Source organism: Passer domesticus, chromosome 6 (genome assembly GCF_036417665.1).
Source record: "Passer domesticus isolate bPasDom1 chromosome 6, bPasDom1.hap1, whole genome shotgun sequence".
NCBI lineage: Eukaryota > Metazoa > Chordata > Aves > Passeriformes > Passeridae > Passer > Passer domesticus.
Window position 1 is genome coordinate 47340902 of NC_087479.1, and position 14597 is coordinate 47355498.

Consider the following 14597-nt stretch of genomic DNA (forward strand, 5'->3'; position numbering starts at 1 on the left):
AAGCCCTGCTTTTCCGATGAGAACAAAAGCTGTGACATGGGGGTTTTTTTTCCAGACTGCGGAAGGCGGCGGCGGTGCCGTGCCTGCCCCTCACGGCGCCGGGCACGGCCGGGGCGGCACCGCGGCTCCCCGACCGGGCACCGGGCACCGGGCACCGAGCACGGCCGGGCACCGGGCACCGAGCACGGCCCCGCACAGGCTGCGAAATGTCGGCGCTGCGGTGCGCCCTGGGAGCTGTAGTCCCGCCGCTCGGCACCGCTTCGCCCCGCTCCCCGGCTCGCAAAATGTCCTCCGCCGAGGCCAGGCGGCCGCCTACAACTCCCAGGAGCCCCGAGGGAGGTGGAGCCGGGAGGCGCCGGCCCTTTCCGCGCCGCTCTCCCCGCCGGGAGTTGTGGTCCTGCTGCCCGTGTGGCCGCTCCGTGGAGCCTGGCAGGGACTCGGTGTCCCGGCGCGCCGCGGGCTGTGGGCGGAGGGGCAGAGGTGGGAAAGGCGGGCACGGCGGGCACGGCGGGCGGCTGCCTGGAAGGTGTTGGGGCTGTGCGGTGTCGGGGTACGGGGTCTCCCCCTTCCATTTCCCCCCCTCCCCTCCCTTCCCCGGCGGTTCGCGCTGTGTGCCCGGGCGGTGGCGGTGCCCGGGTGCAGGGCCAGCGAGGGCCGCGTGTGCTGCGGGCGGTCCGCACCCAGCAGCACCCCGGGCCGCGGAGGGCGCTGGGGCCGGCGCCCACGGGCAGCGCAGCTGGGGCTGCACCGTGAGCTTGCCCAGCGACCGATGTTCTTTTCCCTGATCCTCTTCCCTGTTCCTGGGCGCGGGGGCCTGTGGATCCCTGTCCCGAGGGACTGTGTGGGCTTTGGTGCGGTGCTCTCTGCGCCCTGAGAGCAGGCCGTGGTTTGCGGGGGCTGAGGTCTCCGTTCTCCTCGCAGGAGGCAGCAGGAAGGCGCACAGAGTCTGTTTGAGCAACACCAGGATGGAGGAGCCCACTGGGAACCTTCCCATCCGCAGAGCCGTCATCCTTCCCGAGTCGTGCTGTGGTCACGTCACCATAACAAACCTGTGAGTGACTCTGGTCTGCCGACAGGGCCCGCATGTTTGGCCGCTAACTTTGCTAAGGCTAAAACATCTCCTTAGGAGCAGAATTTCTCCTTTCTGTGTAAGTGCCCTCAGACAAGAGATGGCCCTGATGAACACCTCTATTACCATCTGAAAACAGCTGTTTTATTTAATTATGCACTTCAAGGCCTTTTATGAGTTGTAGTCGTTACTTTTCATGTGTTGCAAAACTAAGCAGAAGGCTGTGTCATTTTAAGATTATTTCCCAGTAGGGGTTACATGGAGGACAGTGTTTTCAAAAGTAGGCATCAGATGCTTTCTGTCAAAGACAGCCAGATTTGACATGGAACATAGCACTCCTCAGAAAATTCTCTGTGTTTTGTGCTTCATAACAATCTGCTAACTTTGAACATGACCTTTCTTTGAAAACACAAATCTGTGTTACCCATGGTCTTAATACTTAGCAGCACTTAATGTTTACAATGCATAACTATTATTTTTGTATCTTCTTAGCTGCATTTAATACTGGTTATTTAGTCTTTTGCACATGCAAATTACAGCTCGAATTTTTTTGAAACCTCCCTTCTGTTCTACAGGATAAAGCTGGCAGTGTGAATGTGGAGGCTGGGTAAATATAGTGGTGCCTGCGTTATTAAGCTGTGTGCTGTTCCTCTGCCAAAAATTCAATAATATCTACAGACTTTTATACCACCAGGAGTTTGTGTCAGATATAGAACGCAGTTCTGCAGCTTTGGATGATTCAGGGGGACAGAATTATTTTTAAAACTACATTTCCAGTATCGTGATGGAAATGTTTGTTTTCTAGGGTGGAAGTGCTGAGATCTTTGGTGGCTTTAACTGACCCTCAGGAGGGGAAGCTGACTCAGTCTCAAGAGAAAGTGAGTGACCAACAGACTTTCCATGTCTGTTTACTGCATCCTTTCAGAAGAGCCTGTAATTAGGTAGTCAAGCTTATTCTAATAATATGTTAGAACTGTTTCCATAAGTCACGTGAGCTGAGCCAAAATGTGTGTGAGCACCAGCTCTGTTTCGTTACCCAGCAAGTGGTAGCTTGGTCATCAACCACCTGAATTCAGCGAGGTTCCCTTCAAGCAGGTGGCACTGTCAGGTATTCCAGCTGCTCCTGGAAGTCAGGCTTCAAATGACACTCATTTACTGACTGAAGGGCCAGCTCTTGCAGGCCTGAGGTTGCAGCCTCTCCTCATTTCCATGTGTGAGCATGGCATGTGTGATTAGTTTTCTTAATCCAATGGGATCGATTTCTTGAGCTGGCTGGTTTTCCAGTTCCTGGAATCTAGTAATGACTTAAGAGCATAAAGCCAAAGGAAGGAGTGGAGCTTGTACTTTATGCCACGTTAAAGCAGACTTGAAGCAGTGGCCCTGATATTTTTGTGGGTTTTCTGTCACTGATAGGGATCAGTGATGGTGTCCTTTGTAATAGGCAGAACATGATGGCTGTTGGGACAGCAGGTACAGTGCTAGTGCAATAAGGGTTGTACTGGCCAAATAAAAGTGAGAAATTGGATGTGGTTTTGTGTATTTTTACAGTGAGAATAAGCACAGGGTGTAATATGCAGAGGCATATTAATTGCTGTCTCCTGGTAGATGTGTAAGACAGCTTTGGGGGATTCAGATTGACTCAAGAGCTTTATGTTCATCTTTTGTAGTTGGACCTGATGTAACCTGTGATAAAATTTGGTAGCATTACTTTCAATTACTTCATATTCTTGTATTTCAGTCTTGTGTAAATATTTATTTTTAATGTGCATTCATTCCTTAAATAATGTTTTCATTTGAAGCAAAATTGCTTGGGAATCCCTAAAGCACAGCTAACTGTTATATTGCAGTTATAATTACTTTGCATGACACAGAGTGATGGTCTCATTCTTGGTTCTCATTTCACAGTTAAGTTTTTATGCTCCTTTGTATTCTAGGCACTAAACTCGCTGGGCATTTGGAAAAGTGTACTTGGAGTTGTTCCTGGGCCTATATCTAAGACCTCAGTGGAGTGACAGCTGGAAGATGGGAGACCAGGAGGCAGGTGAACCTTTTCTGGGGATAGTGGCTGACGGAGGCAGAGACTTTGAAGGAGCTCTGCCCTCAGACACGGTGTCACTCAGCGATTCTGACTCTGATGACTTGGGGCTGGCGGGTGAAGCAGAAGTTGATACGATATCTCCTGAGGAGCCCTCTGTAGATGAAGGGGATTTCAGATCAGGAGAGACACCTGACTCTTCAAACAGCGGTCACAGATCTCCTGTCCAGCCATTCCATCTGAAGGGCATGAGTTCTACGTTCTCTCTCCGTAGCCAGAGCATTTTTGATTGCCTGGAAGAGGCAGCCAAGCTGTCTGTGCCCTCGATGCCTGAAGATAATGTTGTTGATGGGAGGTTTAAGCGTCCATTGCCTCCGACCACAGTTCCAGGTAAAGTTCCCATGGTCCCAGAAAACATGGGAAGGCAAGCCAGAGCAGTGCAGGCTCCCAAAACCTCTCCTGCAGTGCCTGACTACGTGGCACACCCAGAGCGCTGGACCAAATACAGCCTAGAGGGAGTTTCAGAGTCCAGTGACAATACTAACAGGGCAGTGGCCATGGAATTTCTAGGTGGTTTGAAGAAAAGAGGGGAGCAACAGAGCTCAGCTACCCAAGACAGCTACACCCCATCCTTCAACCAGGACCCTTCCAGCTGTGGAGCTGGGAGGATTGTCTTCACCAAACCGACTAAAAGAGGTGTTGATGGACTGGAAAAGAAAACATCAACAGGGGAGGATGATAAGAAACAGATGAAGACAGATCTGAAAGGAAAATCTCTTAAAAAGACCGATGACTTGAGGGAAGAAGATAAGGTTGAGCTGGGGCACTTAGACAGTGACAGTGGAAAGGCAGCAGAGGAGGAGGAGTGCGTGATGGAGGGGGACCAGAACACAGAGTATAAACCTGATGCAAGGCTTAGTGGTGCAGGTGAAGAGCCATCACTGGGAACAGTTGGATTCCACTGCAGTAAGAAGAAGAGCAGGAAAAATTTCCGACCTAAAGTAGATGATGAAGGGGAGGAGGATGAGTCCTGAAGGATGAAGTACATTGGAGACATCCCAGGACTTGTCGTGTTCATTTTTTTTCCTCTATTTTTTTTTTTTTTTCCTTTCTGGTCTGAAAACCACGTGATAGCATTTTGTCCAACAGTTTGCATCATAGCCACCAAGAATGTTTTGTATTGTTAGAAATTAAGCTACCTAAAATAAACTCCAGACTTTTTGTTTATGAGAATTCTGTGGGCACAGGATAGTTGCATCCTGGCAGGGTAGAATAAAGTGTGATACTCCAGAGCTGAAGTACCCAAAGACACAGAAGTGTTAGCTAAACGGTTTCAGGGCTTCCTAGTAACTCCCAGTTTTGGAATTGTTCCCAAATCTTGTGGAATCCTGGAGAAAAGGTGATGAGCTCATTATGTAGAGATTTTTAAACAATGGAAATAAAACCTAGTCTTCCACTGGATGTGATTTCTCCTGGCCCTATCCCAGGAAGGAAAACCTTTTAACTTTTTTGTTTAAAAACATCTTTTTGTCATTGCCATTGTATCACTTTTTTGTTTAAAAACATGTTTTTGTCAGTGCCCAGTTATATGATGTGAGGACCTGCACCTTTGTATGTCCTTTCCAGGAGGTGCTGCTTCCATACTGATTCTGTATGTGGATTGGGGTATTTGTGGGAATCAGGTATTTATACCAGAATTGGAGACTATTTTTTTTCTATGTGATACAATAAACTTTTGGTTGTAACTTGATTTCTTGTCTGAACCACAGAGTAATGCAGCTGTAGGAGTTTTACCAGAGATTTTATTTGATTTCTAAACTGTCTTGAAAACCTTTTAAAGTGTTACTCTAACTTTGCCATCTTGTTAACTTCTCCCTCAAGTCTTCTAGATTCTAAACCTCACACTTTTAACATTTGCAATCATTTTGCAGTGTATAATCCCCTCACAGGATGAGTCATCTCATACAATGAATCACATTGTAAGGAATGTCAAATATAGTGGGCTTTTTCCACAGTGGTAGTAAATTTAATAAATAAGGTTGAAAGATTAAATTCTTTGAAAGGTTACATGATTTGAAACTCAAATTAGTTCAGGTCACTTTGAACTGACATTTTTTTAGTCAGTATTCTAAATTAACCAATCCCAAGAGTAGTATTTACAACTGTGTAGTAAAAGATTAATTTTGAAGAGATTGTGATATTTCTTGGTAGATTGTGCTTGCTCAAACTCTGAAGGGTGTTTGAGGGGGTGACTTCCTCTAGGGGGGAGTTCATCTTAACAGTAATTAACTGGGAGGCCCAAATCACTTGGGCTTTGTGTTTGAACTGATGCATCATTTAGCAGAAAAAGCTGAAAACAGGTGTAAAAGGAGCAGTTGTGCTCCATTTTTCTAAACTCACCTTTTAGTTTGCAGATCAGAATGTATTTTCTCATGAGTATGCAGTTGGATGCACATTGCTTGGTGGGTCGTTGTTAAATACATTGGTTGTTCCATTGCATCTGAGTGGACACACACAGCAGATCCCAATGGATAGATTTTGGGATCCAGTGGATAACTAGTGTGCTGATCACATTAAAATAGTAGCTATCTGAAAGTGTAAGCTGCTGCCAAGAGCAGGGAATACTTGTTGTGAGATATCTGATATTTCTTAACAAAAAAATGCAGCTCAGTTGTACAAACTTACTGGGTTTATGAGTTCTGCTTTCCCAGGCTGAGGAACAGGTAAGACTACCAAAATTCCATTGCTGCTAATGGAGTCTCAGCCTGGGGCACAGCTGAATAAACTGGACAAATGCCTGTTTCATTAAACCATCATAACAAGATTAATATCTGTTAATAAAAGGCTCCTTTTTGTCACAGCTGAGATTTATTTTTTTCCCACCTCTGGTAACAGAAATCTTTTGTGCAATCCACAATTACATTGCATAGAGACAATATTATATGTGTGAGGAAATGCAGTTGAAATTTGTATAAGAGTCAGACACAGCCCAATACTTCCCCCTTCTGATGCTGTTTATGTTATTCCAAAGAAATTTACCCTTAGAGAATGGTATTGATATTTTAGTGGTATATCTTGCAAAATTCTAATAAAGTCAGTGAGTTTTTGTATGCTAAAAATGGGTAAGGCAGTTTAAGTAGTGGAAAAAGCTACAAACAGCCCAAATTCTTAGACTGCAGGATAAGTCTTGGTACACATTCTTGCTTTAAAGTCTCTTAGGTGATTTCTTTTTTTCCCTCTGACCCTTGAGAAAGAAAAGTGAAATGAAATCAGATGCTTAGATGGAGAGGAGGTATTCCATGTGGTGTGATGCATGGAGGCAAAGGCTCCTTTCCAGCAGGGAACTGGCAGCAGCTGTGATGGGGCATGGGCCCAACAAAAACCAGGTGATTCCACTTTCTGAGGCTGAGAGAGGAGTCCTTAAGAGAGAATACCAGCAAAGGAGCACCTCACAGGAGCCAGCGTGGGAAGAGAGGCTGGTGAGTGCAATTGTTTGAGAGTTATAGGAACTCCAGGAACTGTATGTTTTGTAATGTTTCAGTATTCAGGCCCTTTCCTTAGAAACTATTTCTTGATTTCCTTTTTCTAAGCAGCTCACAAGCTTGCACAAGCTTGATGTCTCGGCCAAGGAAGGAGCTTGATTTTAAGTGCGTAAATGATTGTCCTTCCAAAGGGAGACTCCCTTGAACAGAGAAGTGTGGAATTTGGCAGTGATGATGGTGAATTGAGGGTGTGGTATCTGGAGAACAAATGGTATTTAGAAAATAAGGTGGTAGAGTCACCCTGGAGGAGAAAGCTTTAATGCTCTTTGTGGAATGGCTTTGGAGAAAGGGATGAATACTATGGGAGCAGCAGGAAAGAAAGCCCAGGAAATTAAAGGAGGAAGACCAAGAAATCCTTAGGAATGTCGAGCACTGATAGAGTTTAGCATAGAGAGTTTGTTGCCCTTAGGCCTTCAAGAGATTAGGATTTTCTACAGTAGTTCAGTAGGACAAAAGGTTTAATGTGAAGAAGTAGAATAAAATTTAATTATCGATGTATTCAATGTCAGTCTCAAACTGATCTGCATGCTCTTCTCTTTCACTTCTTTGTGGCAAAGGTGCTTCTGTGTTGGCAGTCTTCACACCTAATAGGATTGGAAAAGTCATGTACTTGTTTAAAAGCCTCAGGACAGGGGGCACATAGTAGTAATTGCTTAAAAAACTTTAAAATGTTGAAAACAAGACACTGTAGATTGTATTATTTTGCATTTGCTCAGTAAATGATAAACACAGGCTTATTTTTCAGCCATTTAAATTTCTGATTTTTATGCTGTTACAGTATTAAAATGTCTGGGAAGCCTGCTATGGGATGGAGTTTTTTTATTGGAATACTGATAATGAAGCAACTCACATAAGTGTTATATAAACTTCTGACAGAATTAAGTAATGCTTGAGGTTAGCCTGAATCTGAGGTCCTGCCATGTTGTGACTTTGAGTTTTCCAGCTACTTTTTTCCATGTAGTATATATATGCTCAGTTTATGGGTTTTGGAGGCTATTTTGTGTAGTAGCAATAGGTTGATATTGAAATAGGTCATTAAGAAGGATATCCAAAATCTTTATTGTATCGGATATCCTGCAGTGGCTGAGAAATAGCTTGTTCTTGTCTCTAATGATTAAAACTCCATACAGTGGAGCCCTGGGACACAGGACACGATTCTTAACTGACAGAAATGGGTGCAGCTCTAAAGGCAATTTTATTCTGTTAATTAAAAAATACTAGGTGACTTTCTCAACTTTTATTTATAATGGTTATTGCTATGCATTTTAAATGCTTTTGTTGTGCTTCCGTAGGATTATCTCATGGACTCAAGAAAACCCCCAAGGCAATCCTCTGTTGCAAATAGATACTTGCTCATGTGTTTGAACTGGGTGAGATTATTCTAACTCACCCTGAGTGACAGTCCTTGCCCCAAAGCTTTTAAATGTATTTTACCAAAGGTTAATTTTTCATTCTAAACTAAGAATATTCTGTTCCCTGTTTATATTCCTGCTACCTCTAGTAATCTCATTATGGGGTTATTATTTTCCAATCTTATTTTTCCACCTTGCATTTTTAAGGTACATTTTTCAGCTGTATTAATTAGCTTTCCCTTGATTGTTTTCAGTACTTACATGTATAGTTTGGAGCTGGTTGAGTGCACAAGAGGTTGGTTTTTGTTAAAGCCTCTGCCATGGAGGAGATAACAGCTGTACAGTAGCAAATCTACAAAATAGATAGTGATTAAATACCTGCCTCTTTTGTGAGGATATTGCAAGACCTCAAGCTGGCACAAACTTAATAAAGCATTCCTTGTGTGTTTCTGTTGGACCTGTACAGCCTGACTTTTTCCACGAAGCCAGAAAAGGAATAAGAAGGGAGCAGGAAACTGTAGCAGGGGTATTAAGATAAAGAATTTTCAGCGAGGCCAGAATTCTACAGGAGAGTCACAGAGATAAAGAAAACAATAAGAGTTGTGCTACATAGCAGGTGGTTTAACATTTTCAGGTTGTGTAAGAAATGTTGTTTGTTTATATTGCGAGGGTTTGTCATCAAAAGCTCAATACAGAATTTCCTGCTATTATTTGGATTTCATAATTGTATGTTGGACACTTCCCTTTTGAGTGTTGGTACTTGGTATCTTAAGAAAATTAGAAAAACTGATGTGCAAGAAGATTAGGTCAGATCAGACAGAATGTGTGTATTTTCAAAGCTGACATTTGGGGGGAAAAAAATATTAGGAGAAGGACAGGAATGAGGGGGGGGGGGCTGGGGAGAAGATAAAGCATTTCCTTCCAGAAGCATCCTTAACAAAAGAAATAAATACTCGAGTAAACTACCAAAGAGAGCAGGAAATGTTGTATTCCCTTTTCTCCTTTCTAGAGGAGTTTATAAATTTTACTTTACATGCATTTATTGCCAGAAAACAATAAGGAAAGTGAAACCATAATACAGATCCGTGTTTCTGTCCCTTTAACCCTAAGTAGGGTCTGCCAAACCACCATTAAATGAGAGAAAGATGGTGAAATCCTAAAGCTGACATAAATGCCTAGAAAATACTACTTACCTGGGCTTCCAGAACTTTAAATCGTTTTTCTTGTTCTTTCAACCCACTAAAATACTTAGACAAATTATCCACCCTATGGAAACAAAGCAAACACCTTGAGCAAAAAGGAGAGGCTTCAGGAGAAATCATAAAACACAAACCATGTGTAACTTTACTACACCTGTGGCCTTTCACTGCAGTTCTGTGCTGCCTAGACATCCCACAGCCCCTTAAAAGTTCTGTCCTTTTAAGGTATTCACAGAAGTGGGGTTTTTTTTTTGGGCAGAATAGCAATTCTGGAACACTCTCATGCACCTGTTGCTCAGGGACTCACAAATGACAGGTCAGGGCAGCTATTCAGCTTCTGATGAGGGCCACATAGCCTCAGCTGCTGTGAAAATCAAGGGCAGCAGAAAGGAGCTGCTCTGGTTTTTGAGCCACTTGTGTCTTTCTTACCTGGAAACATCAGTACCTAATGGAAACTGATCTTGGTGTGAGAACTGAGGCCACAACTGAGATAAGCCACTTAAAATTTATGCAAACTTTCAGGAAACTGGCTTGACAGTCAAATCCCTTTTTCATGTAGTCTACAGGGATTGCTTAATGAACTTCCAAATAGTGCCTCCAAATCACTGAATTATCCCCAGGCTTTCTGCATCCTTCACCTGTTCTCCCATCAGTTCTTATTCTTAGCATCCAATTCCTCATAGGGTTGGCAAATCCCTCTCTGGTTTCTCCTAGCCACTCTTTCCATGTTTCCCTCTCACTATGTTCCAATCCCATCTGTGTGAAAGATCTACTGCTGGGTGGGTCTAGTGCATTTTGAGGTTGGTTCAGTGCAGCCCAAGTTCAAAGAATCACTTCTGAGGGTTTCCTAAGATTTCAAAACCACACTGCTATCACCTAAGAGCAAAACTAAAAACCATGGGGGTAGTGGTGTTCATCTGAATCTCTTTCAGTCTTTTTCTGGCTCTGCTATACCTGAAATACTGTGAAGCCAGATGAATTCTCACTTTTCCCCTCCGGCAACTTAACCTACAATGTACCATCTTTATTATATAAAGGATATAGTACCCTTTGTTTAGAAGCAATTGCATATACATTTATTGCATTATCTCTACAATTAAGCTCTTACTCCTGGAGTTTGTCAGTGATCTGCCTGTGAGAATCAAGTTTAAACCTGTATAATCATTCTAAATTATTATGAATTAAGGGTCTATGTGAATTAGAGGGAGAGGAGTATTTTCTGAGAATGGACGTATGCTGTTCTGGTCTCCAGAATAGCTGGAGTTGGAGGTTTATTTAGAAAAAAAGCAGACAGCACAGGAACATTTCCATGGAACTTTCTTATTATGGTAACTTTCACACCCGTTGTGCCTCTATTGGAAGTCTGTTTTATTTTAAGAGGAAACAGCTGGAATATGTGTTAAAAGCTTCTTTAAGGAGTGCCTTTCTATCTTAGATGTTTCTGTTCTCCCTGCATATTGTGTCATAAGTGAGACTTTGTGTCTCACTTGAAGGTTAAAACCTCTGAATAATAATCTAGGACTTATACTTTATCAGACTAAACCAATTCAAGTGATATTCCTAGTGGGAAAATATAGAGAGGTACACAAATGGAGACTCAGTCCCATGCCATAAAGGCATAAGTATTTGTTCTTCTGCATCTGTGGCTAATTCAAGGTATCTAAACTTCCATTCAAAACTCTGTGCTGTATTCTTACCAGGGATGAAATTGCATGTGCTAGCAAACAAACTGGGTTTCTACCGCTTTCTTCATGAATAAGGTTTTCATTGAGCTTGGCCACAGATTTGGCTGGAACTTGGAGGTTTATAATTGTGCATTCTTCAGGAGTGACAAACATTCTAACATTGCAGAGATGCTGGCCTCTCACATTTTTTCATGGACTGTGTGTTTCCTAACTGCATTCCAGTTGGACCCTTTATAGAAGCTTTATAAGAACTTCAGTGCTGAACGCACTGAAAGCTGAAGGCTTCCAAGTTACTCTTCCTGTGGGTCAGAATAACTTACTTATTAAATGTGGCCTTCAGCCTTTCTTCATTGCTTTCTTTCTTTTCTTGCTCAAGGTTTACGAGATAATGTTCTTTTTGCACCAGCTCCCATGTTATGATTTTTTGATCGAGGCCCGCTGGAAGATCTCTTTCTGTAAGAAAAATAAGAATTATATTTTTATCCTTTTTTCTCCAATACCTGTAGTGAAAAATTGCTATGCTAAAGGGTGGGGTTTTTTAGGGTTAACAATTGCTAAAACTCAGAAACAAATTAAACAACTATTCCTTAAACCTATCAATTGTTAAGTCTTCAGACATCAAATCCCTATAACCCATTTCATATTGCTACCTTTGTTGTAATAACTATGATGCATCAAGAAATGCACTGTGGGAAACTGTTTATAGTTTAAATTACAAACCTTAATTTTTTGTTTGTATTCTCCTGGCACTCTTTGTTAAAAATAAGTTGTAACTCTCAGATTAAGGAAATCCATTTTGCTCTGTTGTTTTGTGTATGTACAGTGTCCTTGGAGAGAGCCAGGCTCTACAGTTGCTTGATCACATTTGTTAACTCACCCAGGTGTTTTTTCTTGTGTTCCATTTTGTTGAAGAGCCTTCTGAGGACCAGAGTAATGTGGTTGATAATGATAAATGGTGGTGCTAAGGCAGGCCGGCCGTGGTATTCAACAATCAGGTTGTAGCGCTGCACTTTCCAAAAGATGTCTGTATTGCCCTGGACAACTTGAAAAGTGTAACTGTAATTTGAGGGGGGGAGGAATAAAAACATGTAACTCTTTTCACCACAACAAGCTAAAGATGAATATAACAAAATTTAGTCCTGTATTTACTTTTAAAAAGGAACAGCAAAGTCAGCAAGTAGTGTCAATTTAATCTAAAGTTTGTGCAAATTCTTAGATATTGCAAGAATTACAGTTGTAGTCTTCAAATGTTAAAAGATAAATTTGTTTTGTTTGGCACCTTGGGTTTTTTTTTTTTTAAAGAAAGATAATTCTACTTTTCTCAGGAAAGATCAGCAAACATGCCACATCAGTTTTTCAACCAAATGAATCATTATTAGCTGTGTTGACAAGAAGCATTTCCCTGATGTGCAAATCATCCACTGTAAAGCCTGCCAAGTTTATGGCTGCTGTGCACCTGCAGATTTGTGGTTTCACACAGCCAGGGACTCAGACCCTTCTGTGCATGTTTAATTGAATTTTTAGTAGTAAAAGAGGCTTTTTTTTCTCCTCATCTCCAATGTGACTAGAGTAAGGATGATGGGAACTTAAGAGCTGTCTGATCACAGGATTCTGCCTACCAATCCCCAAGTAATATTCATTAGGAAAATTACAAGTGTATTTTAAAAGGAATAGCCAGCAGTGAGGTAGAAAATGTGGGCTTCCACTTAAAGCTTTGCAGCCTGTGTCCTGATAGGTAGAGAAATCCCTCTTGCCTGAACATAGCAATCAGGAGGTTCATGAGGAGGACGTTTGTGACCAGTAGGAAGATGACCAGCAGGAGTATGACGAGCCAGTTGGCGTAGCTGTTGGGGCAGGATGGCGTGTTCCCCTGCAGAATCTGCAGGGGGTTAAACGTGCAGTTCCTGGGATATGCTCGTGATGCTGCAAAGGAGGATGGAGGGGGAAAAAAATAGTTATGGCAAATCCTAATGTCGTGTTTCTTTCTCTGGTTTTGTGGAAGTGTAATTGTGTTGTGTACGTAAAAAGACATTGCATTGTTGTGCAAGGTATTTGCAGCCCTTGGACACTGCAAACCTCCTGGCACATGGGTTGGAGGAGAAAACTCAGTAAAAGCTGGGAGGGGGGTTGGTTCCTCATTCTAAATTTCAAGTTCTTTGTGTACTGAGGTTGAGGCTAGGAAGAAGGTCTGGTTCTGCTGTATCAGACTAGAAGCCTAGTGCTGTATTCTGTCTCCAGCTGTGAATTATACCCACAAGTTTAGAGTAGCATAATGATATTTACTTTTTTCCCTCGTAATCCTTTTCCCTGGTGCTACAGATAACCCCCTGGTTGCATTCATTAGAGCACGTGGTTATATCAAAGCTCACCAAGCTGGGATTTCTTTCACCAAGGGCACTAGCTTATACTTATCTACACTGAATTTCATTTGATGATTCAGCACTCATGAGGCTCCTCTGTCTCTCTTAGGAGTCAGTTTTTGTCTTTGCTACCCAGTGATGTAGTTTTGTCAGCAAATTTTGTCTTCTTCATTTCCCCTCTCCCTTTTCATATATTTCCTAAAGATGTTAAACAGAATAAGTCCCAGAGAGCCCTAGGGTGAATTAATCCCTTCTGGAAGTTGCACATTTAATTAGTTCTTTTTTCCTCTGTTACTCTCAACCAGTTATTTACCCAGGTAGAGACACCCACTGGAGTTTCAGTGGAGAGAAACACACCTTTCTAGGGAGTGCTACACCTGACTTTTTGGCAAATGAGTTTGATTATATTCCAGAAATATGTCTCTTTCCAATTGCTTTAATGGAAATAAGGGTGAATGATTGTGCTGTACATGCTAACACCATAGGTATTTTAAATGGACATGAATCACTTTCCTCTCTCTTGTGTCATTCAGGTGTTTTGGCTTTTCAAAGACATGCCTTTTCTTATTAAGCACAGTGAACATGAGAGAATGCTTACTAGTTTGCTTCTGTCTATGGCTTTTTTAAGTTCTATTTTATATTGCTCCAAGTTTGACTCCCACTTCATAATTGCTGTGACATTTAGCACTGGCTAAATGCTGTGGTGTTAGTGCAGACTTCTTTGGGAGGTCGGTGACCTATTCTGTATTTTACTGCTTACCTATCAGAAATGTTGCCTTTGAACTTCTATGTCTAATTATTTCAGTGTCTTGTGATTATTTTAATGTTTTGTTTGCAATGCTGCACATAAGCAATTACTAGCTTTATTTGATTTGGGCAGCTTTATCTCCAGAGTAAATAAATGCTCTGGAGTAATTTTATTTTAAAACATGTGTTTGCTTATGGGCAGAGCAGTACTGCTTTAACACTGTTGCATTAAACTACTGCCAAAATGTGTGGAGGTGCTGTTATTCATTATTTGAGTTTACTGAGGGTTATCTGGGTCTAGGTTAAACTGAAAGGAAATGGATTGAAGTGAAAGCAGATATGCCAGCCTTTAAAACTGCAAATCCTTGTGTATTTCTGAGAGCTTGTCTAAACAGGGCCAGCCCTTATGCTCTAATGTAACTCCACAATGCCCATTATCTCTTTGCAAATACACTATTTGTGTGACAGTAATGCGTAAGCTTTGGCCTGTAGGACAAAGATTTAAAAAAGCAAAATTAAAGAAGGGCAATACTTGGAAGGAACTCCATGCTCTCATCAGAAGTGTGCATTCAAAAATGGCCAAGTTAAGGGGAAAGAAGTTTCCTCAC

At 42.2% G+C, this 14597-nt stretch overlaps 2 protein-coding genes across 8 annotated transcripts in view; one reads left to right on the plus strand and one right to left on the minus strand.

Annotated features, from left to right (window-relative positions):
• The first annotated feature begins 356 nt into the window (after positions 1 to 356).
• TSSC4 (tumor suppressing subtransferable candidate 4) lies at positions 357 to 4854 on the plus strand. 7 transcript variants are annotated; one of them, XM_064425239.1, is made up of 4 exons: positions 357 to 480; positions 922 to 1051; positions 1875 to 1947; positions 3004 to 4854. In XM_064425239.1, the coding sequence occupies exon 4, from the start codon at positions 3092 to 3094 to the stop codon at positions 4136 to 4138; it is 1047 nt and encodes a 348-aa protein (XP_064281309.1). In that variant the 5' UTR covers positions 357 to 480; positions 922 to 1051; positions 1875 to 1947; positions 3004 to 3091; the 3' UTR covers positions 4139 to 4854. The 7 variants fall into 7 exon arrangements, with proteins under 7 accessions (XP_064281309.1, XP_064281311.1, XP_064281307.1 ...); XM_064425241.1 differs by lacking the exon at positions 357 to 480 and adding an exon at positions 484 to 550 and having other exon boundaries at positions 922 to 1148; XM_064425237.1 differs by lacking the exon at positions 357 to 480 and adding an exon at positions 484 to 550.
• A 1243-nt stretch (positions 4855 to 6097) lies between these two features.
• Positions 6098 to 14597, minus strand: part of TRPM5 (transient receptor potential cation channel subfamily M member 5) — a 36349-nt gene continuing 27849 nt past the window's right edge. Inside the window, exons 19-24 of the mRNA XM_064425244.1 lie at positions 12637 to 12805; positions 11760 to 11938; positions 11203 to 11335; positions 9192 to 9264; positions 8260 to 8350; positions 6098 to 7230 (exon numbers count right to left, since the gene is read on the minus strand). Coding sequence (XP_064281314.1) covers positions 7130 to 7230; positions 8260 to 8350; positions 9192 to 9264; positions 11203 to 11335; positions 11760 to 11938; positions 12637 to 12805 — 746 coding nt within the window. The 3' untranslated portion in view covers positions 6098 to 7129. The remainder of the gene's footprint in view (positions 7231 to 8259; positions 8351 to 9191; positions 9265 to 11202; positions 11336 to 11759; positions 11939 to 12636; positions 12806 to 14597) is intronic.

Coding starts and splice junctions, on each gene's coding strand:
- TSSC4 (XM_064425239.1), top strand. CDS start 3,092: ATGGGAGACCAGGAGGCAGGTGAACCTTTTCTGGGGATAGTGGCTGAC.